Source organism: Siniperca chuatsi, linkage group LG16 (genome assembly GCF_020085105.1).
Source record: "Siniperca chuatsi isolate FFG_IHB_CAS linkage group LG16, ASM2008510v1, whole genome shotgun sequence".
NCBI lineage: Eukaryota > Metazoa > Chordata > Actinopteri > Centrarchiformes > Sinipercidae > Siniperca > Siniperca chuatsi.
In genome coordinates, this window is record NC_058057.1 from 5,640,306 (window position 1) to 5,663,099 (window position 22,794).

The 22,794-nt window shown below is 39.7% G+C and overlaps 2 protein-coding genes across 2 annotated transcripts in view; both read right to left on the minus strand.

Annotated features, from left to right (window-relative positions):
* The window catches only part of LOC122863541, a 314,269-nt gene that overhangs the window by 114,140 nt on the left and 177,335 nt on the right, over positions 1-22,794 (minus strand). The gene's annotated exons all lie outside the window — the stretch shown is intronic.
* The window catches only part of cnih3 (cornichon family AMPA receptor auxiliary protein 3), a 142,667-nt gene that overhangs the window by 77,778 nt on the left and 42,095 nt on the right, over positions 1-22,794 (minus strand). Inside the window, 1 exon segment of the mRNA XM_044169412.1 lies at positions 715-762. Within this exon segment, the coding sequence (XP_044025347.1) occupies positions 715-762 (48 nt within the window).

Below are 22,794 nucleotides of genomic sequence, written 5' to 3' on the forward strand. Positions count from 1 at the left end.
ACAATGTGAACACACTGTAATATTGTAGCAGATATATTGGATGTTTCACAACCACTAACGCTGTGTCAGCCACTGCCAGTTACAAGTTAACAAGCAAATAAACAACATAAACAAATAAAAGAGGCCAACTACACTTACCATTCTGATAGGTCTGCTAGTCGCCAATTTTGGTGCACAACAGACTTCTCATCTGGGTCTGACTGAGGCTCAGACATGTATGGCTGAATCTCTCCAGTGTTTCCTCTAACTCTAGCCATCTTGACGTGCACCGCACTCTTACCATGGATGTATGTCTCTCACCCACATCCATGCTCTCACCGGCACCGGTCAACCTAACACACAGCGTTGTTGGGCCGGCGTTCATTGATCAATAATTTCTCAATGAGGGAGAAAGAATAGATGTGCTTCCAGCCCCTTTTAAGCGTTTTTTTGTTTTTTTACTTTTTATGTGGGATAACCATGTTAAACAAAATATTAATAATAGCAAAGTATTTTTACATACTTAAAAACATGTCTGTAGAGGAACTTTAATACATTTAAAAGTATCAGATATCAGGTGAAAGTAGGGTGTCGTCTGCAAATTGTTTTGAATTTTCATTGAAAGATGCATTGTTTTTCCACTTCATTTCATGTACATTCTCATTGAAGTACATATTTTTCCATCATGATTAATTGCAAGCCGGTCACTGATGTAATTAGTCCTTCTCTGCTTACCTTCCTCAGCAGATTACAGATCCTCTCAATGTTCCGCAGTCTCTCTCTCTGTAAGGAGACAAACAGCATACTCAACTGACTGAGTCATCAATGACAAAATGTTCTGTGAATCCTAGAAAGTTATACATGTACATTTTGATGAAACAGAATATAAATAATGCAAGTTTGTCCTTGTACTGGAGGCAAGGCAAGTGGAAGGAAAGGGGTTTAAATACATTTCCAGTCAGCTGTCATAAATATAGTCTAGAAGAAGCTACATAGACCATCATAGCCAAATATACATGAATACATCTTGGACCCCATTTTAATGGTATGTCAGAGGTGTGGACTCAATTCATGAATCTGATGACTTTAGACTTGACAAAATCAAAAACCACTGGTACTTGACTTCATATCCAAAATGATGACTTTGCACAAACTTTTGTAGATGTGTTTTACTTGTTAAGGTGCAGTCTGACCAGATTTTCTAGGCAATTTACTTGTGTGGTGTGGATATAGTGTGGGATAAGAGCTTTTTTGGTTGATAATATTTGTTTCCCATTTCTAGACACACATTTCTGTATATATAAAATCAACAAAGTTTTTTTCAAATGTAAAAGTGTCTTTTCATAGGCTAATGCTCTGTTACCTTAATCTGTTTTGATTCTCCATAATTCAAACCTACAAAACACAACACAAACAATTTATCTTCTGCAGATATAGGACATGATCCCACTCAGCTCCTATTATCTGAGAGTCATCGTGGGACCCAAGTTAAGCCTGGTCCAATTTATATTCAGTCTAATCAGGTCACATTCGACTTGTGGAGGTTTCCAAAATTTTGGGCCAGAGAAGACCTGTCAGGACCACTAGAAGATCTTACCAACCTTTGGATTTTCTCCACATTATTAGTGCAGTGTGACAGCAGGAAATTCACTCAGAATTTTGGAGGAGAGTTTAAGAGTCAGTACTTCAATATTTGAGTATCCTCAGCTTGTGTAATAAACTGTAAAATGTTAAATCAGCACCCGCCACAATGCTGACTCTGCCACCATTTCACCAAAGCTTTTAACATCATCATCAATTATTAACTAATTCCTATAGAGATGCATGGACTTGACTGGCAGTGATGCATGTTCCACAGGAGGCGATGCATAACTCTGGCTGCTTATAAATCATATATTGATCTAAGCGTCACACTGTTTGTGCTTGTGGACAGTCAGTTTGACTTTATCTCTGCTTCTCATAAGCTTGCTGCAAACTTCAACAACTCCATGGGAACAATAAAGTATATAAAAAATATTTAGGTTTATACAGAACATCAAAGCCAACATGTCCAAAGCTGAAATAATACTTAGTAACCAAGAAAAATAGGATTATAATGTGTGACAATGTGCTGAAATAATTGGAGTGAAAACACACTTGCTGCCTATGAACACTGCATTTATGAGTGAAACACATATTTACAGTGACACATATTTTCAGATTTACAGTGAACTCAGCCTTAAATGTACACGCTCTACCAGGTGAGCCACTAGGGCATCCTGCTTCTGAGGTTTTTAACCTACCTGTGCATTTTTCATATCAAATGTTAATGCTGAGTATGAGCAGGAATCCTACAATTTGGATTTTGCTGTGTGAAAATGTACCAGCGAGATTCTACCTCTGCTAACTACTGTGTGTGTGTGTGTGTGTGTGTGTGTGTGTGTGTGTTTGTGTGAGAGAGAATCAGAGAAAGAAGTAGGCACTCACTAGGTGAGAGGTGAGGAAGACAGAAGCTTAGACAGACAGAATGTACTGTACACTCAGAGGTGGCTTCTGCCCATTCACAACTGGCAGTCAGTATTTCAAACACACAGTGAAATATGATTTTTATTCACCTAAGGCCTTAACTTTGACTCCTAAATTCACTTTAATTTGTTTTAAGTATTGAACTTTTTGAACAGTTGATGTCTTTTCTTTTATTGTATATAGTGGATCTAATTTTAATCCACTAATGACTGTAGTTGTTGATTATTTGACAGTTTATAGAGAGTCTAACAGTAAAAACCAGTATGTACTGTTGCTAAATTAGTCAATGATTTTCAGTCATCTGTGATGGTTTATTCTCTCCGTCTTGTTTATGTGCTGGTGCAGGTAGGCTGGAACCACAGCTGTATTTTAAAGCACAAATCAAGGATAAATAGGGGACCGCAGGGCCACACAGTTTTGATTGACTCTTTGTTGTATGTGGAATTCAAGATTTCTTTTCACTTTTGAATGAGTCACCATGCCTTTTTTGGCAGGCTTTAACACCTCTAGCACCACTCAGCTCTTTTCTTATCAGTATGTGTGCTTAGGTGCGTATGTGTGTATCTAACACTTTGATTTCAAGTGTTTCAAGTTGTTCATTTGCTTTCTTACCAAGAGTGAGATTTGAAGATCAATAGCAACCTCATGTCTGTTTGTTAACTCAGCTCAACTGAGCTCAGCCTGATACCACTGAAGCTGGCTAGCTAAGCAACCCCTTGATCCCCTAGAGTTGACTCTGATCAGACTATCATATTATTTCATGTTACCGAGGGAGATATAGACCAGAAGCAGGGAGGAACAGGTAGCCTGGCTCTGTTCAAATTTAAATAATTCACCTACCAACACATCTGAAGCAGTCTTATTAACTCTTTATCTCATTTATTTAACCTGCACATGAACAAAAATGTAAAAACAATAATTTGTGGTTTTAGAGGGAGTTACATTCTGTAACTATTTCTTAGTGGACAACAGCCAGACGCAGAGACATCTTGTCATTATAGCAAGACTGCCTGGTTTGGTATCATTGTGCCAATACAAAGACTAAAACCAAAACCCATGCTTGCTGACTGTATTTGGCAACCAGCACCATACCCAAAGATATAGCATAGATGTGCTCAGTGGATGGAAAAACTGTTGTTTGTGAAGAAATAGCTTGTGCGGGTTAAAAAAAGATGCTCAGATGCTCTGGAGGTTTTCCTTTTCCTCCACGGAAAGGAAATCTTCACCCAGGTCTGAAGTCGCCGCTTCGCCACATCACTTGCCTACTCAGACACCCCATCCTCAGTCGGCAACCTGTTCACATACAGCGGAAATAAATCGTCCACTCTCCTGCCATGAGAACCCACAGCCGTCATCTCCTCATCCCCTCTTCTCCACAACAACATTCATAGTTAGGGATTCCATGACCAGAAACATCCGTTTCTTAAACGCAGCCACTCACTGCCTTCCTGGAGCCATGGTTCCTGTCATCCTGGACAAGCTCCCGGGCTGCTGTGTTCACTACCGTCCTCTACAAATTGAGTGATTGTCCATGTGGGGACAAACGATGCAGCTCGTAAGTAGTCTGAGCTGACTAAAAAGGATTTTAATGACCTTTTTAGCTTTTTAAGTACTTGTGGAAAGTCTGTTTTTATTTCTGGTCCTATCCCCACACTGGCCCATGGAGCAGGGCATATCAGTAGAATCCTCAGCCTCCACACTTGGCTCCAGTCCACCTGCAGTGTTCACAATGGTAGGTTTTATTGACAATTTTAATCTGGTTTGGGATTGCTCTTCTTCTCTTCAGGACAGACGGAGTCCACACCAACAGACTGAGTAGCCGAAGGCCAGTGGTTAACTTGCAGCACGATGTAGCATTGCACGTGACTGACTGTTTACATCCAACACCCCCTCACTGGGAACTTCCATCTCCATCTCCGCCCACAGTGGCACCTCAGAGCACTGTTCCCCCCACTAGCTCCCCTTACTGGCCTCATGTGTAATTACCCCTCTCACCAGGAATTCTCCCCATTACAGACCATTATTTGGCACAGAGACTCCCGTCCACAACGTAGTGATCTTCCTGTCCAGCTTCCCCGATACCGAATGCCTCATCTCAGTAGAGGTGAAGTGAATCTGCGGAACCTCCGGCCGATGGGTCGTGCATGCCAGTTGGCCGGAGACCTGGTTTTAATCAGGCTGACTCCGACTGGTTAACGCCAGATTGCTAGCAAATAAGAGTTTTATTCTCAATGACTTCTTCACCTCCCGGGCTCTATATTTTCTACTTCAGGGACTTAATCTTGTTTTCTGTCACTCCTGACTGTAATTATTTTAATTCTCCTCAGACAACCAGTCGGAGCAGAGGGCTGGCCTCTGTTTTTAAAAACAACAACACTGCCGACAGGTAGCGGCTGAGGTCTAGTCCAGCTTTGAACTATAACTACTTCAAATTGATGTATCGACTCCATGTTGTGTGGGCTGGTTTATAGAACACCCAAATTCAACAAGGATTTTATTCAAGACTTCTCGGAATTTCTGGGTAGGGATTTTGATATTCACTTGTTCAGTCAGTGAAAGGCCCCCACACGAACGTGGACATACATTAGACATCGTTTTATCTAGTGGCCTGTCTTTCTGTGACATTGAAATATGGGTCATAAATTTCTATGATCACTTGCCCGTTATAATCAAGATTGCCATGTCAATCTGTCAAACCTCAGCTTTCTCACCTCAGCTGCATGCTGTTCTCGCATGATTAATTCTGCTACTGCTGGATATTTCTCTACTTCCTATCAAAATACTTGTCATGTTCTATCTCTGGACAGGCCTCCCTCTCACCTGACTGCTGACCACTTACCCACTCTATTTAATCACACCTGCTCAAATGTACTTGATTCTGTAGCTCCCCTCAAAATTAAGCGCTCCAAACCTAAAACTGAGCCTTGGCTAAATTGTGTCACCTGTGCCCTCAGACAGGTAGAAGAGCAATTTAGGTGTCTTTTCATATCTTAAGGAACTCTCTATCAAATTATCAGAAAGCCATCAGAGCAGCAAAAACAAAGTACTTATCAGATATTGTCACAAACAAGTGTCACAGACCTAGTATTTTATTCAGTAACATTAACATTATCATTAATCCCCCTGCTACTGCTTGCCTCACGGAGTCTCCAACAACCTGTGAAAGGTTCCTTAAATTTTTTGTTGATAAGATCTCTGGTATTAGGTCACAAATCACACCTCCTGCCAATGACCCATCTGCCAATATGTGCCTGTGTCTTTTTCTTGTCTGGCTAAAGCGGATGAAATTCAAATCACTTGAAGCCCACGACTCTCCCTGGACATTGTTCCCTCTAAGTGTATTATCTCTAATCAATAGCTGTCTTGTCTCTGGGTCTGTTCCTGCTGATTTTAAGCACGCTGTGGTATAGCATCTAATTTTAGACCAAGCTCTAAATTGCCTTTTCTTTCCAAGGTGCTGGAGAAAATTGTTCTCGTGCAGTTCCAGAACTTTTTAGATGATAACGGTGTTACTGAAGTATTTCAGTCTGGTTTTAAAGCACGTTAAAGCACTGAATCTGCACTTTTAAAAGTTCTTAATGATCTTTTATTAATAACTGACTCTGGGGATTGTGCAATTTTGGTACTTTTAGATCTAAGGGCAGCATTTGATACTGTGGATCATGGTATCCTCATCTCTCGGCTGGAGCAATGTGTTGGCATTAAAGGAACTGCCCTTAAATGGTTTAAATTGTATTTAACTGACAGAAGCGTCTCTTTCATTCTGAGCTTTCATCCTCATCAACTCCCCTCAGCTGTGGTGTTCCCCAGGGTTCCATCCTTGCCCCAGTCCTCTTTTCCCTTTGCATGCTTCCTTTGAGTTCTAAAAAATATGGTATCTCATTACACTGCTACACAGACAACTCTCAGATTTACCACTGAAACGTAACACCACTACAAAACTGAAATTGTGATGTTTGGAAGCCCTGACTTCCTCACCACCATTAGTTGTGACCTTGGCCTTCTGGATCCCTACAATAAATCTGGGGGTGATTTTTGACATTCACATTTATTAAACAAATAAATACAGTTGTCAGGACCAGCTTTTTTCAGCTCAGGGTTCTTGCTAAGATCAAGCCCTTTTTCTACATCACTGATCTTGAGAAGGTGATTCACACCATGATCACTGAGGTCTGTTGACCAGATGCTTTTGGTCATCCCAAGGTCCAGATTAAAGCTGCTCCGAAATTATGGAACAGCCTACCCCTCCACATCAGGACCTCACCTACAGTGGACACTTTTAAAACTTGCTTGAAAATCCATTTTTATTCTTTGGCTTTTCAGACTGAGTTTTGACATTTTGGATTCTATTTGTGTGCTGTTGTTTTTTTGTATTTCTATATATTCTGTATTTATTTTGTGTTTTAAATATATTTTATTTTATTGTGTTTAGTTTACAGCCTGTTTCTTTTAATTTGTGCAGCACTTTGGTCAACATCTGTTGTTTTTAACATGCTTATAAATCAATTTGCTTTGACCTGACTTGACTTGTTTCAGTTTTACTGCCTGCAACTTTACTGTTTTGCTTCAGTCTCACTGCTCATCAACTAGTTTCCAGAAGCAGGCACTTGTTTTCTGTGAAAATACTCTTAAATGCCTGTACACTACCTGCCCAAATAGCAGACAGACAAAGTTAGCAAATAGCTGGTGAACATAGTGGAGCATTTAGCAGCCAAAGAGCCAGATATATCCCTCAAGAGTTGGTAGAGATGAAAACAGAGCTAAAAGGAGAGTGAATACTGGTCTTACATTTGTCAGGTGACCAAAAACACAACTCCAAATGAATGCTAATGTTCCTCTGTGTCTGCAGGATGCGAAAAGTAAATAGACAACTGTTTGCTAACAAGTTGGTCCTGTCAACTTTATAATGTGATAATATGTGATATGATAGTAAAATTGTTCTGCTGGAAAATCAGAAAGAAGAAGAAAGCAAATAATAATATTCCCCAAAATTGTTATACTCTACCTTTATGGCATTGGTAGTGGTTGTGTTCTAAAATCTGATTTTTTATGTATTTGAAGCTTAGATGCCAAATGTTCAAGGAGTGTATATCATTTCCTAAAATATGCATGGATGAAGATGTAAACATACATATTTGATTACTATTTTTAAGAAGTGCAGACTGCTACTGAGGTTTCTCTTGAAAAATCATTAATTTATGCCTGTGCACTAAATAATGAAACCAGAAAATTTATTGTGCTGTCTTTTAACTTTTCATTATTTCAAATGTTTCAAAGTACAAGAGGCCATTTCAGCTGAAGAAAGTATGATTTTGAAATGCAATGTATGGCAGCGACACGATGGGCAAAAAAGTGAATCCATGATCAGGAGGAGGAACAGCGGAAAAGTGTGGATGGGGTAAGAATTTATATTCATAGTGGCAGATTACAGAGTCTTGCCGCATGTACAGGAAGTCATTCATGTTCTTCAAAGCGCTGATTTTAAACCCTCCCTCTGTCCTTGATATGACCTCATCCACTGCACACACATATACCCACATCCATATATACAGTGCCTTGCGAAAGTATTCGGCGCCCTTGAACTTTGTGACCTTTTGCCACATTTCAGGCTTCAAACATAAAGATATGAAACTGTAATTTTTTGTGAAGAATCAACAACAAGTGGGACACAATCATGAAGTGGAACAACATTTACTGGATATTTCAAACTTTTTTAACAAATCAAAAACTGAAAAATTGGGCGTGCAAAATTATTCAGCCCCTTTACTTTCAGTGCAGCAAACTCTCTCCAGAAGTTCAGTGAGGATCTCTGAATGATCCAATGTTGACCTAAATGACTAATGATGATAAATAGAATCCACCTGTGTGTAATCAAGTCTCCGTATAAATGCACCTGCACTGTGATAGTCTCAGAGGTCCGTTTAAAGCGCAGAGAGCATCATGAAGAACAAGGAACACACCAGGCAGGTCCGAGATACTGTTGTGGAGAAGTTTAAAGCCGGATTTGGATACAAAAAGATTTCCCAAGCTTTAAACATCCCAAGGAGCACTGTGCAAGCGATAATATTGAAATGGAAGGAGTATCAGACCACTGCAAATCTACCTGGCCGTCCCTCTAAACTTTCAGCTCATACAAGGAGAAGACTGATCAGAGATGAAGCCAAGAGGCCCATGATCACTCTGGATGAACTGCAGAGATCTACAGCTGAGGTGGGAGACTCTGTCCATAGGACAACAATCAGTCATATACTGCACAAATCTGGCCTTTATGGAAGAGTGGCAAGAAGAAAGCCATTTCTTAAAGATATCCATAAAAAGTGTTGTTTAAAGTTTGCCACAAGCCACCTGGGAGACACACCAAACATGTGGAAGAAGGTGCTCTGGTCAGATGAAACCAAAACTGAACTTTTTGGCAACAATGCAAAACGTTATGTTTGGCGTAAAAGCAACACAGCTCATCACCCTGAACACACCATCCCCACAGGGAAGATGGTTAAAATTGATGGGAAGATGGATGGACCCAAATACAGGACCATTCTGGAAGAAAACCTGATGGAGTCTGCAAAAGACCTGAGACTGGGATGGAGATTTTTCTTCCAACAAGACAATGATCCAAAACAAAGCAAAATCTACAATGGAATGGTTCAAAAATAAACATATCCAGGTGTTAGAATGGCCAAGTCAAAGTCCAGACCTGAATCCAACCGAGAATCTGTGGAAAGAACTGAAAACTGCTGTTCACAAATGCTCTCCATCCAACCTCACTGAGCTCGAGCTGTTTTGCAAGGAGGAATGGGCAAAAATTTCAGTCTCTCGATGTGCAAAACTGATAGAGACATACCCCAAGTGACTTACAGCTGTAATCGCAGCAAAAAGTGGTGCTACAATGTATTAACTTAAGGGGGCTGAATAATTTTGCACGCCCAATTTTTCAGTTTTTGATTTGTTGTGGCAAAACAATGTGGCAAAAGGTCGCAAAGTTCAAGGGGGCCGAATACTTTCGCAAGGCACTGTACTTATATGCACACACACCACAACAGCCATGAAAGGCCCAGTCTACCAATTATCTCCACTGCTAATGTTTATTTCTGGTTAAGACCATGCATCTCATCAAAGACCAGACCAATTCACTCCTGCACGACACCATCTCCCCTCGCCTTCATCTCCTGCTGAGTTTGAACATGGACACACAAATATCTTCCACTCAAAGCAGCATTGTGTGTGTATGTGTTTGCCGGTGTACGTTTGTACACACACGCAACTGTCTACTCATTAGCAAGCAATTAGGCTGATGCCTCTTTGAAATGTTACTCAGCGAGAATTAGCTTGACAAGCGATGAGTGGCACAGAAGTATAAACAAGAGTTTTGTAGGAAGGGAGGGTGGGCTGGAAAATGAGAAGTGGGGTGGGGGGCTTTAAATTGACCTTTATTTAACCAGGCAGACCAATTAAGAGTGAATTCTCAGTTATAGGAAGTGCTTCATGTAAGCATGATTGGACAATGAACCCCTAAAGATGAAGTGGAAGAGGGTATTTGTAATGTTAATGTTCCAGTGTGCAAAGTGTGTTTAAATGCTGTGAAATAAATTTCACCCATTGACTCAAGTAAGACTTGAAGTTAAGCGGGGGGAACAGGCATGGAGCAGTGAGGGAGATGTAGTGATACAGGGGGTGTGGGGGACTGTTTGAACAGTGTGAAGAAGCAACAGAAGCTGTCATCACTTGCGCTTGTGTCCTTGGTGGGATGCTGATTTACATTAATCAGTTACGCTAATGTAAACACTCCTAAAATTCACATTCATAAAAAATGTGAATGAAAACACCAGACTCCTTTTCCTTCATCTCCTTCCTTAGTTATCACTCTAATTTCAGACTCAGATGATATTATCATTGCTCCTGGCTATACCTTTATCCCTTCATAATACAGTGATGTATGCCTGTGAATATTAAAGAAGTGTGCATCCTCACTGGAGTCTGTCTGCAGAGTGTGTGTAACGGTCACACAAGCAACAGATGCCATGAGCATGGGAACCACACAATAAACCCTGAGCACAGTGGGAAACAAAGAAATGAAAACAAATATATTTTCATCACAGTACATCTGTGTTTGTGTGTGTCGGCATGTTAGGGAGTGATATGTATGAAATCATGACAGCAAGCAGGTTTATTAGTGTATAGAATAAAGTGTGTACATGCATGACCATGTGTGTATGCAGACATGAATGTAAGTGTGTTTTTTCACAGATACGCCTGTTTGCATCTTGTCTCAACAGAAAACGGCATAGCAAAGTTAATTCACACGCCCTTATGAAATAGGAGGTGCTTGAAGCTTGGTGATGTAGTGACTACTTGCAGACCTAGTTGGTGGACTACTGTAGCTGGCCAGCTAATGGCCATCACACTAGCATGCGAGCAACATACTAGTGCTAGTCAATCATTTTATTCAATATGAAGATACTGAAGGGGGAAAAAAGCTGTGCAAGCTCTGTATGCTTGACCAAGCTTGGTCGCTAATGGGGCAATAAATTCACAGTTTATTCAAAAGATGGAAACTGTACCATCAACTACAGTCTCATAACTGTCTGAAAAACAATGTTCCATTTATACTGTGTTTGACAGTGTTTTTGTTGCAATGGAGGGATATGTCCTGGCATTCACGTGTTGGTTTGTTGCTGGGACAGAACAATAAACCTACACTGCTAGGACAAAGATATCCAATATACCCCAACTGGCACTGCTGTAGCCTCGTATTAACTTCAGCCGAACTTTCAAAAGCATTTTTGCACCAAACGAGGGCTGCAGATTCCCCCCCCCCATCTTTTACAATGTGCTATGAAGGGAACTTTTCATGGCAAATATGGTATGGAGGAATGATTACAGCGACCAATAACTGTTTCAATGTTCATATGGCATGTGAGTAATGTTTTGAGATAGGCTTTAAAAACTCTAAACCTATCCTTTAATCTTCTGTTGCACGCAAATTTGAACTACAAAAGTATAGGCGCTTCTGCAGCATTTTTCCTGTCTAGCATTAAAGGAAAGAAATAAAAGACAGCAAGAAAACAACAATGAAAACTAGTGCTTGTGTAAGAGTGCAAACTTTTGCCAAAATAAAATATGTATGTAAAGTTATCTAGACTCTACAAACATGACAAATTTGGCATAAACTCTTGAGTCCTGTTAGTTTCAAAGTAAAAAAAAAGGTATATAATTGTCAAATGGCAGAAGAAAATGTATGTGTGCTGAAATTAGGCAGTCAAATATTTTGAAATAGTAAAAATACTGAAACAGTTGACGTGGCAGTCAAATATATGTTACGACATCTGCTATTATGATGACACACCATGTATAGGTTATACACACACATCTGTAACAGTAAATGAAATAGTAAAATAAAATCACACAAATTAGATGTCCACATATTTGAGCAATCTTTGCATCTCAGGAATGTGTTTTGTCTTTATATTACAAAGAGTACGGTCTAGACCTGTTCTATAGGAAAAGTGCAATGAGATAACTTCTGCAAATTTCATGTGAACACTCTTCTTATACTGTCAATTAAACATAAGGGGGCGGGGTTGTTTGTGTTCAAGGCGCAAAACTTCAGTCCACTCCCACCATATCTTATCATAATTCTTTCTGATGTATTAATAAAGTTTTAAGTTTAATTCTCTCTTCCCTCTCTCTCACAGGAGCGACATGAGGGCCTCTGTAAGATTTCTGCAGCAATACTTAGTTAGCACCAAGTCTACACAAAGTCTGCCTGCTAACTTTAAAAAGCAACTAAGGAAGATAGCGCCAACCTAACAGACAGAGCAGTCTGAACCAACATTCTTCCCAGTCTGACTAATCCAACGGATCCGTCAGATAACAAGGAGGACCACAATGCAACTTCTTCCTTTATGCAACAGGTAACGTAACCACTGGACGCATAACTGGGCATAACATAACATAGCAGAGTACACAGCTAAACACAAGACTGTGATACTTTTGTGAATGTATCTGTATTGAATTGGTTCATTGAATTTATTGTTGTTATGTCTTTTCACTGTTAGGTTATTTTGGTGGCCACATGCTAAGTTGATGTTAGTGATGTTCACACAGACACAGGGTCTTGCATGTAAATAACTATCCTCTTTATAACCTGCACCATTTATCCTACACAGTTCACACATGCACTTTTTGCTTTGTTTATCTTTTAATAAATGCTTGTTTATAATTATGCTGGTTTCTTTTAATGTTGCACAAGAGTGAATCATTTGCCAAACTCTTCTATGTTGAACTCCAAATCCTTCAACCTACTAGCTATTAATGGTAATTCTGGTTATAGTTATTAATTGAATTATTAATCTGAGTTCCAAATTGATAGTTTAGTGTATTTTATGAGACTGAATCAATTAATTAGCTATCTTTTTCCATGTTTAAGGGTGGTGCCCCTGAGTACGTTATTAAAGTTATTGATGATTATCTTTAATAATTGTGATAGCCAAATTTAATGGATTGCACCTACACAATTTGGTGCCCCTTTAGCCATTGTAAATCCCAACAAACAGTGCCCAGTGTGAGGCACAGTACTGTTGGCATTTATTCATAATTGTGTAATAAATGTTCAGCATAATTTTTGGCCAATATCAGAATTTTAGATTACATTCACCACCACTAGTCTGCCACAGCAGTAGACATCCCAGCTGTACTTACAAAAAAGTGCATTGTGGTGTGTATTTATTTATTCCTCCAATTTAGAGAATTTGAGAGATTTTGGTTGTTGATAACTACCACTTTAAGCCCTCATTGTGTTACAGTAAAAGTTGCTATTGCTGCTAGCCATTCAAGTTGAACCTACTCTGTAGGAATTGTAAGAATTAGATTCAGCATTAGAATCCCACATATTCATTGCAATTTAGTTGTTAATTTAAGTGCTTCTCCTTTTATTAAGACACGGCATGCCACCAGCCCTGTGAAACAAAGAGAGTTTGTATCTGGCTGTCACTGTTGTGCATTTCAGCCTAATTAAGAATAGAGCCTGAGATAGAGCCACATCGTGCTACCAGCCCTGTGAAACCTAGTTTTGTACCCAGATGTTACCACTTTAAGAGACCATCCTGACTGCTAATGCCCTGCATCAGAGTTAGTGCATCTCAAAATTTTGATAAGCAAACCTACTTTTGTAAACCTGCTTTGCCTTTAGGCATTAAAGGAACTGCACTAAGCTGGTTTAAATCCTATCTATCAGATCGATCTCAGTTTGTACATTACGTTAACGGTGAGTCCTCCTTGCACGTCAAAATTAGTCACGGAGTTCCACAAGGTTCTGTGCTTGGACCGATTCTATTCACCTTATATATGCTTCCTCTAGGCAGTATTATTAGGAAGCACTCCATAAACTTTCATTGCTATGCAGATGATACCCAATTATATCTATAGATCAGGCCAGATGAAACTAACGAGTTAACTAAACTTCAGGCATGCCTTAAGGACATAAAGACCTGGATGACCTGCAACTTTCTGAACACCTCAGAGACACATTATCTAAAGATATAGTTACTCTAGATAGCATTGCCCTGGCCTCCAGCAACACCGTAAGGAACCTCGGAGTTATCTTTGATCAGGATTTATCCTTTAACTCCCACATGAAACAAACTTCAAGGACTGCCTTTTTTCACCTATGTAACATTGCAAAAATCAGGCACATCCTGTCTCAAAATGATCAAGACATTCACTGAAGTAGGGACAAAACATAGCCTGCTTTACTACTACCACTTTTAAGAGTAACTAAAAGACTAAGCATAACCAGCAAGGAAGGGAGAGCTTATGGTTTCCTCCCTGGACACCTAAATCTAGTCAACAGCTGTTTTAAGTCCACGGACCCAATAACCACTTTTGTATAAATGCAATGGTTATCATTTTACACTGGTGGAAACATTGGATCCAGCCAAGACACCTCAAAGCACTAAGAGCAGTGTACCAGAGTAGGCTATACTTTTGGTAGCACCCCAGCCACGATAACACAAATTAGCAGAGATAACGTTAGTCTCACACTACCCACAATAATGGCTAAGTCTGAAGCAGTGTCTCATAAATTCTTACCAGGCATCAAGCCCATGATGAGAAATTACTTTAGTTATCACTACACAACAAGCCATGAGGCCATATATGGCTTCTACAGCCCAGGAACATGTAACGAAGGATACAAAACATACTGCTTTATTTATCAATATTACCCAGAGAATGAGTGGGAGGCTCAAAAGAAACTAACAAAGGATTGAATAAAATCTAGAGTAATCAGGAAAACAAACATGGTATTTATCCTCTGGGATACAAGGAGAACAACCTAGCCATGACAGAGATGAATGTACTGTATGTTAAAAAGAACTCTCATAAGGAAAATTTACAGGGAGAAGGCAGGGACAGACCCACCATTACAGAATGCCTGGAATTGGTATTTATGGCTCGGCAACTTATGGGGTAACTCCTGATATGGAGGAACCGCAGGCAAAGCCAGAAACATATATGCTTGTTTTCTAGATCATCATGCTCCATATACCCTCTCGCCCCAAGAATATATGTTGGGGAAGAAAGAGTTTATGATAACAGACTGGTGTTCAATGTTGGAAACAGCTATGTTTCACCATTGGGAATCTGGTTATGGCCGAGAAGGATGGAACATAAAATTATCTCCTACCAATGCAACAGACTTCAAAATCTATTGTCAGGCCCTTGCAGATTGCATATATGCCTTCCTTCGGCAAGCAATAGACTTCTACAAAGAGGTCAAGGACGCAGTTGAAGACGTAGCTACAAAAGTAGTGGAAGTCACAGACACTGCAGTAAGTAGTATAAAAAGAGCTTTTGAAGATGCATGTCTAAGAATGGTATATTTCTTACACAAAATAAAATGGGGTTTATTAGCTGTCTGCATACTTGTAGTGTTCATGGTAATCCCGTGCATCTTGCAGTGATGTGCAGACCAGTGGTTAAATGCATAGGCACAGGCATATGGATGCTCATCAACATTTATTGTTAAAGTTATTGTGGTTCCTTCTTAAGATGTTGGGGCTACTCGTAAGATTGTTGTTCCAAACTGGCACTCATCACACCAAACGAAGAGCCAAGAAAAAGAAGCAGAAAAAGAAAATATAACAGCATGTTGACTTATCTGAACATATACGTATAGTCTAGTCAAATCTGGAAAACACTTCCCACAAGCACAATAATTGGCTTTACACTATAGCTATTGCTTACAAGAAATTGAAGAATTAATCTGGCATACTATATGTTACCAAACTGAGCAGTTTAATCCTTTTGACACTTGGTAATCTAAATGCAATACACAGGCCTCAATTTTCAACTCCTTACCCCCCTTATATAGTTGTTATTCTATTCTATTCTATTCTATCTTTTGACTTAGCAACACTTGTCATGCAGTTTTGTGGTTTTGTGGGGCCTATTTCCTCTTCATACAGACACCCAAGTGGAGTCTAAAGCTCCATCAAGATGTACTTCTTGTCTTTAAGTCATTCACTCAGAGTACATCCTACAGTAAAGAACTCCTGAGTCTTACTCAGCTCTGGACTCTCTTACAGGTAGCTGAACCAACAGACCTGTGTTGGGATTTACAATAGTTAAAGGGGGGCACCCACTTGTGTAGGTGCGCTCAATTAATTATGGCTATTAGAATTATCAAAGATAATCATAAATAACTTTAATGAATAAAGTCCTCGGAGGCACCAATCTTCTTAAAGAAGAGAAATGCCAAATAATTGACTGAGTCTCAAATAATACACTAAACCATCAATTTGAAACTTAATTAAATTTGAAATTCAATTAATAACTATAACCAATATTACCATTAATAGCTAGTAGGTTGAGGCCAAGAGGTTGGCAAATTACTATTATTTTGGTTGTCTTTAAGGGCCAAGTTAGAGGTGTATGTGTATGATATGTTTAGGATAATGATGCCAAGTTAAAAGCAGTTAGTTAGCATGCAAAGACTCTATCTGTGTGGAGCATAACATAAACTAACATCAGCTTAGCGGTGGCTGAGAACTACGGTTTTAATAATAACCTCATGTTAACCATGGAGAAGATCACAACAATAAAACCTCAATGAAAACACATCAGTAATGTCACACGTACAAAAGTTAAATAGTTTAATAGTATATACACTTATATACACTGTTACTCTCGGTGGGAGGGAAAAACTTGTGGCTTTGGTACTGCTGTTAGCTGGTGGTCAGTCTGCTGTAAACGAGCCGAGCTGGGAAGAGTTGTGGTTCCGAGGTGGAAGCAACTTTTGCTGTGCAGGGTCTGCTTGTAGAGGTTGGAGGAAGACGGTTGCTGCGCCTGTGGGTGTCCTTACAGAGTTAACAGCACGGCATTAACTTGCTTTGTGCTTCTTAAAGTTAGCTAGCAGGCTTTGTGCAATAGCCATTGGCGCTAAACTTCTCATGAACAGACATCTAATAGGCCTTTGCAATGCTTTGTTAGATCAGGAGACTTCGGTTCTTCAGCGTGTTTCTATATTATATTACACGGCCAGGATGAGAGAGTTCAGGTGGGTGTCTGCTAGTGAGCACTGAGAGGAATACAGCCACAGCTGTCCACCGCAGTGAAGGATTCCAGGAGAAAGAGAGAGAAAAAAATTATCACTGACCTTTTTATTGACCTGGTGACATCCGGGTCACAGGTCAGACTGGCCAATGATGAGTTCAGTGGCTCTCAGGATTGTGGGACAAAAGAGAATGCAGTCTCCTTAACAAAGGTTCAGTTAACAATCACCCAAATGAATTAATTAATCTGTAGAGTCCCAACACCTGTCAAAAAGAACCTGCCATGGCAAATAACGAGAACTACATCCATGGATTCAACTAAAGCGTGACAGCCATCTTGAGGTGGAATGGAGAGACAACAATTTATTCAAACTATACTACAATTTTTAATGATAATATCCAGCACCCTAAGGGCAAGAAATTCTGTGATTTGGATGTCTGCTATACCCTTTCTTAGCAGAAAGAGGGCTGCCAGTCAGATATTAGCAGGTCATTATATTACTGTGCTTTTTTCTAGCAGGAACCATTATATTTAGTGTTGAGTTTGCTAAACAGATGAGGCCTATTCATGTACAGCCTTTTAGGTGTGGAAACACTGACCAATTCGGCCTGCAGCATCTGGTGCTTAAGCCAAGCATGGAGCTTAGTCAAAAGTCTAAAGCCTGGACAACATAGGACTAACCTTATAACTGGCTTAACCAAAACAACTACAATGTTAACAGGCCTATATGTGCTAATAACTCTAGAGCAACTGAAACTTCTAGCCCCCGGGCCGAGCAGCTCCTTGCTAACTGCCTGGATATATTATGTTTTAGGATCAAGTACAAGTCAATGGACCAGGCTCCGTCCAGCATCTGATACCTCCATTGGAGTATCATACCGATGACGGCTGTGATGTATGTGGACGTAATCCTGTCCACTGCTGACAGTACCTCAAATGTGGCTCAGTATGTATATCATGCAGTCTGAAACCCATCACCCAGGCCGGATCGACCTGTCAAAAGTACAGTATCTGATAATGGATTGTGAATTCCCACCCTGTCCTATACAAAAAACATTCAAACCAAAGTGTGTGGTGCCTTCCAACAACTGATAAGAAAAAGCTTTAACATGGGAGAATTAAACTTAAAACTGTATTAATTCATTAGAAAGAATTATGATAAGATAGGGTGGGAGTGGAGTAACGTTTCGTGCCTTGAACACAAACAGCCACGCCCCTTTTACAGAAGACTTTAAGACAAGAGAAACTTCTTGTCCTCACACTCTTTGCTCTTCAGTCTTATGCTCTATTCCTCTGCACTTCAAAAAAACCTTCTCATCTTCAGTAGACCTCAGACTCAAGGCCCGCTGACTTCAACCGACTTGCAGAGCAACCAAAGGCGTGCGGAACATGGGGAGGCCCAGCTAACTTAAACCAGAGGCCTGCTGATTTCAACTGACCCTCAGAGCTCCGATATCCAACAACTCTAAAAGAAAGAAGCCTGCTAAAAGGAGCTTGTGCCAATTCTGAGCTCTAACAAGACAAAGTAAGAAACAAAGAAACCTTGGACTTTGCGCACCAGCCACGTGGTGCAGAGAAGGAGAAATGTAGAAAGATGGAATGAAAGAGACTCAAAGACTTAAACAAAGAAACCTTTATTAGCATTCCTAAACTGCTGTTACCAGATTAAAGAAGTCTGCTCCACTCTTCTGCAGCACCTGAGTCCTAACGAGGATCATAACAGACTCTAAACTGGTAGACGCTCTCACTGCATTGCCATCACAATTCAACGGCATGAGCCTGATTATGGAAGAAGAGACCTGAGCTGAAGTCGCCCAGTGGGTGCCCAGGGAAAGAACTCTGCTTCTTTGCTCGTCTCCCCTCCAGGGCAACGCCTGCCCTGCTCAGCCAAAACTCAGGTGAAACAACAAATACTTTTCTGTGATATTGGGGTTTGATGCTTTAGCTTAATTAGAGTAATTAAGAAATGTGATGTTAGATAAAAATTAGGATCTCCCATCAAGATAGGCAGGATAGCTAAATTTCCTCAGGTGATTGAGAAGTTTTGGAAAGTCAAGGGAGATTATTATTAGGAATTATTAGTTGCTGAATGGTGCCTCATTTATTTAACTGGTAACTATTAAAGTTTGTCCACATAGTGGTTTCCTGTGTTTACACAAGTAAATACCGCTAGCCAAAATAATCATTCATTGCATTCTCTGGTGTCAAATGGTCATTCATTAACTTATTCATTAATTATTCATTGCTGTGTTCATATCAGTCATTCATGGTTGTATTTATTCATTCATTTGTGTAGTCTAGTAGTAATACTTTTGTGTGGGTTTAGTAGTAGTTAAATAAACATTTATAAAACTTTGGTTATTGTGTGTTTGTGTGTATGAAATATTCTGGTCGCTGTCCCGACCTCTTGTGTGCTTAAATAAATCAAAGGGGATTGACACATTTGTAAAAACAGAGTGTATATGTTCTGTGAGGTAGACAAGTGACGTCTAAAACACTTAAAAAAATGCTGTGAAAAATCCTGATTTCCAGAACAAAAACACCACTGCAATGACCACTTATTGTCAAGACTGAATAAATGTGACTAAAATGCCTTTAATACTCTCTCTTTCTTAAAGTTTTTGACCACTATTATGGAGCTGGTTATTTATGAGCGGGACCTGCTATGTTTGTGTCTGTGGGTGACGCCATACACAGCTGTCAATGGTTTCACACTATTACACTGACCCACAGGTGGCTTTAATGCACCAGGAAACCTAGCCATGAGTCAACAAAGGCAGTGTGGAAGAAGACTGCAAACTGGCAAACATGGATGCAAACAATACAGGATTGAAAATGAGCTTTGCAAATGTTTCATGATGAAGGAATGTCAATCATGTGTGTGACCTCAGTGATTCACACAAAGAGTTTTGTTGAGTAACAGTGAAATTAAAGATAACTGTTGTTTGTTTACAAGGCAACTTTAATTTGATTAGTCATGATATCCATTCTTACAATCAACTGCACAGTAACATCTTGATGTGTTTTAGCCATGTAGGAGTGATTAAATTTTGTTGGATTTAGTGGTATACCTATAACAGAGTTCTTACTCAAATTCAGTGATTTTTACATTGTTGAAAAAAAAAACTTAAAGAATAGCTACAACTTTGAGAATGTATTTTATTAATGTATTTGAAAAATTTGTTGTGCATTTTAGGGCGGCATTTTCATCTGGAAATGGGCAGCAGTGACACATTTCATATAAGAAGCAGGAGGCAAAAGGGGAAGAATGGCTTTAAGAAAAACATGAGAGAGTGAGAAAAGAAAGGAAAAGGAAGAGAAAATTAGATGGAACCTTTTGTACCCATTCCCCTGCTGGATTTTTTGATAAGCTCAGCATTGCATAATGACAAAATATGAAAGTGGTACTGAGTGGGGAAATCTGGTCTAATGCACTGTTTTCAGAGTCAAAGAATTCTTTTCATTTGCCTCATAAGAAATCATCATTCAGCTTTCTCTTCCTCTTTCTCTGTCTGTCTCCATCTCTAACTCTCCTCTTTCATCCAGTTTTAATTTTTTTCCTCAATCTGTCTCCAACTTTTCTCTCGTCTTTCTTTCACTCATCCCCAAGGATGTATAGAAGTCAATACTCCAGACAAGCAATACAGTCCAGAGCTCTTAAGTCAAAGTCACCTCCAAACTAACTGCTTGTGCTGTACTGTACTACCATGCATTATTAAGAGCCAACTGTGTTAGTAAAAGCCCAAAGGACTCGAGGGAAAAGGATTTAGAGGGCTGGAATCCATTCTAAAATAACTTCACCCGGGGCAGCTTGCCCATGCTGGCCAATGCTAATGTATATTTTTCACCATAACTTGTCCTGATTGCTGCTGTAGCAATTTTGAGGAGCGATGAAGCAGAACATATTTGTCTGTTTCTTCACTGTGAGAATTTTTGAGAGAGTCAAGGTAGAGGGAAGAGATAATATTTGGGGGTGGGGGTGGAGGCCTCTAAATTGGCCAAGGCTCAAAGAGACTCAATTTGTCAAACTACCTCTTTCTCTCACATTACACTTACAAATATTATTATGTTTATTTATTTACATGTAAAAATACATTCATGCAAATCTGCTACAACACAGTTTAAAGCACAGTAGTCACTGCACATCCAATTTGTTTACAAGACAGCTTAGGAGAGTAGAAGATATATGTATAACCCAGTGTATTAACATGTGAATTCACTATTGTTAAAACATAATATTCTGTAAGCTCAAATAAATGAATAAATGTTCCTAAATAGCAGACTAGATACACAGTATCACTAAAAGCCTAAATCCCTGCATTAGCCTGAAACAGCCTTTAAATAATATCAGAGATCAGCTGAAGGGAACACTGTTAGCTGTGGGTGTGACCAGCTGTGAGTCTGTTGGCACCTTTCAAGGTGACACTAAAGGCCCCTACACACTGTATGATTTAGGTTTGTCCCACACTAAAGTTACCAATGTAAGAAAAATGTAGTGATATCTTTGATCATCAGTCCAAAACGATGTTCATATATCATACTGTGAGACACATGCTTTAACCAAAGACAGAAATTTGGACCAAATTCTGTGCATATATGATTTGCTCATATCTCAAGTTCCCCTCCTTGTTGAATACAAACATTGTATGGTGGAGGTGGTTTCAACCACTTTATGGCAGCCCCTAGTAGGATTTGTAAGAAACAGATTTTAGCCCTTCCATCAAAGCCTTCTGGAATTACACCAAGAGGGACTACGTTGGTAATATCACGATGGAACACTTCTTCCTTCAAAAAGTTACTTAATTTCGGATATGTCCAGAAATGATGTGCTGCGGTAAGCATATTGTCTCATTTCGGGTCACTGGTACTTGTGTGTTCCTGTTAGCGTATTTTGATATGTCCCAGTTAATTTTGTTAGATTATTCATTACAGCAGCTAATTATCTGCTATACTTTTAAACAAACACTGGTTCTGCTCAAGCACTCATAGCTCTCTCCTTCTTTTAGCGACCTTCTCACTAATCGCACAGTTTGCACACTATTCAATTTTGCTAGCTACCTTTCTTTAGTTTAGCAGCTAGCGATGGCTTCTCTCTCTCCCTTTCACTCTCCTGCTCTCTCTTGTTTGGTGTGTCAGATGTTTAGCTTTTCCTCTTCCTCCTTTAGTGATAATGATACATTTAATAAATGTAGTTTATTTGTAGCGTTGGAGGTGAAGCTTAGTGAATTAGAAACGCAGTTCTGCACCATGGGAACTCAATTGTTAGTTGCTGTAGTTAGCCAGCCCCCAGTAGCTGGTGCAGACTGAGCAAAGGTAGCTCCTGTTAGCCGACCTCTGAAACCAGGGAGGCTGGGTGACTGTCCGATGGAAGCTATTCAGGGTCTGGCTGAATGGAATATGGCTGAGCCTCACCCCTTTATATCCTCCCACAGAACTTTGATACACAATCGAGGACAGTGATTAAACAATGACAACAACACACAAGAATGAGAAATAGGAGAAGAACTCTGTTTGCACATCTGACAGTTTCCACGAACTCTGACAGTTATCAGAATCAGAATCAGAAATACTTTATTGATCCCTGAAGGGAAACTCTTTGTTACAGCAGCTCGTCTTTATGTCAGTGCACACAGGAGTACTAACAAAAAATATAATACAAAACACTATAAAAACAGGTCAGAAAATAAATTAAGTACCAGGTGGGTATAAGAATAAGATAAAATAAGTGTGAGGTACCAAGTGGGTTTACCGGTTGATGAT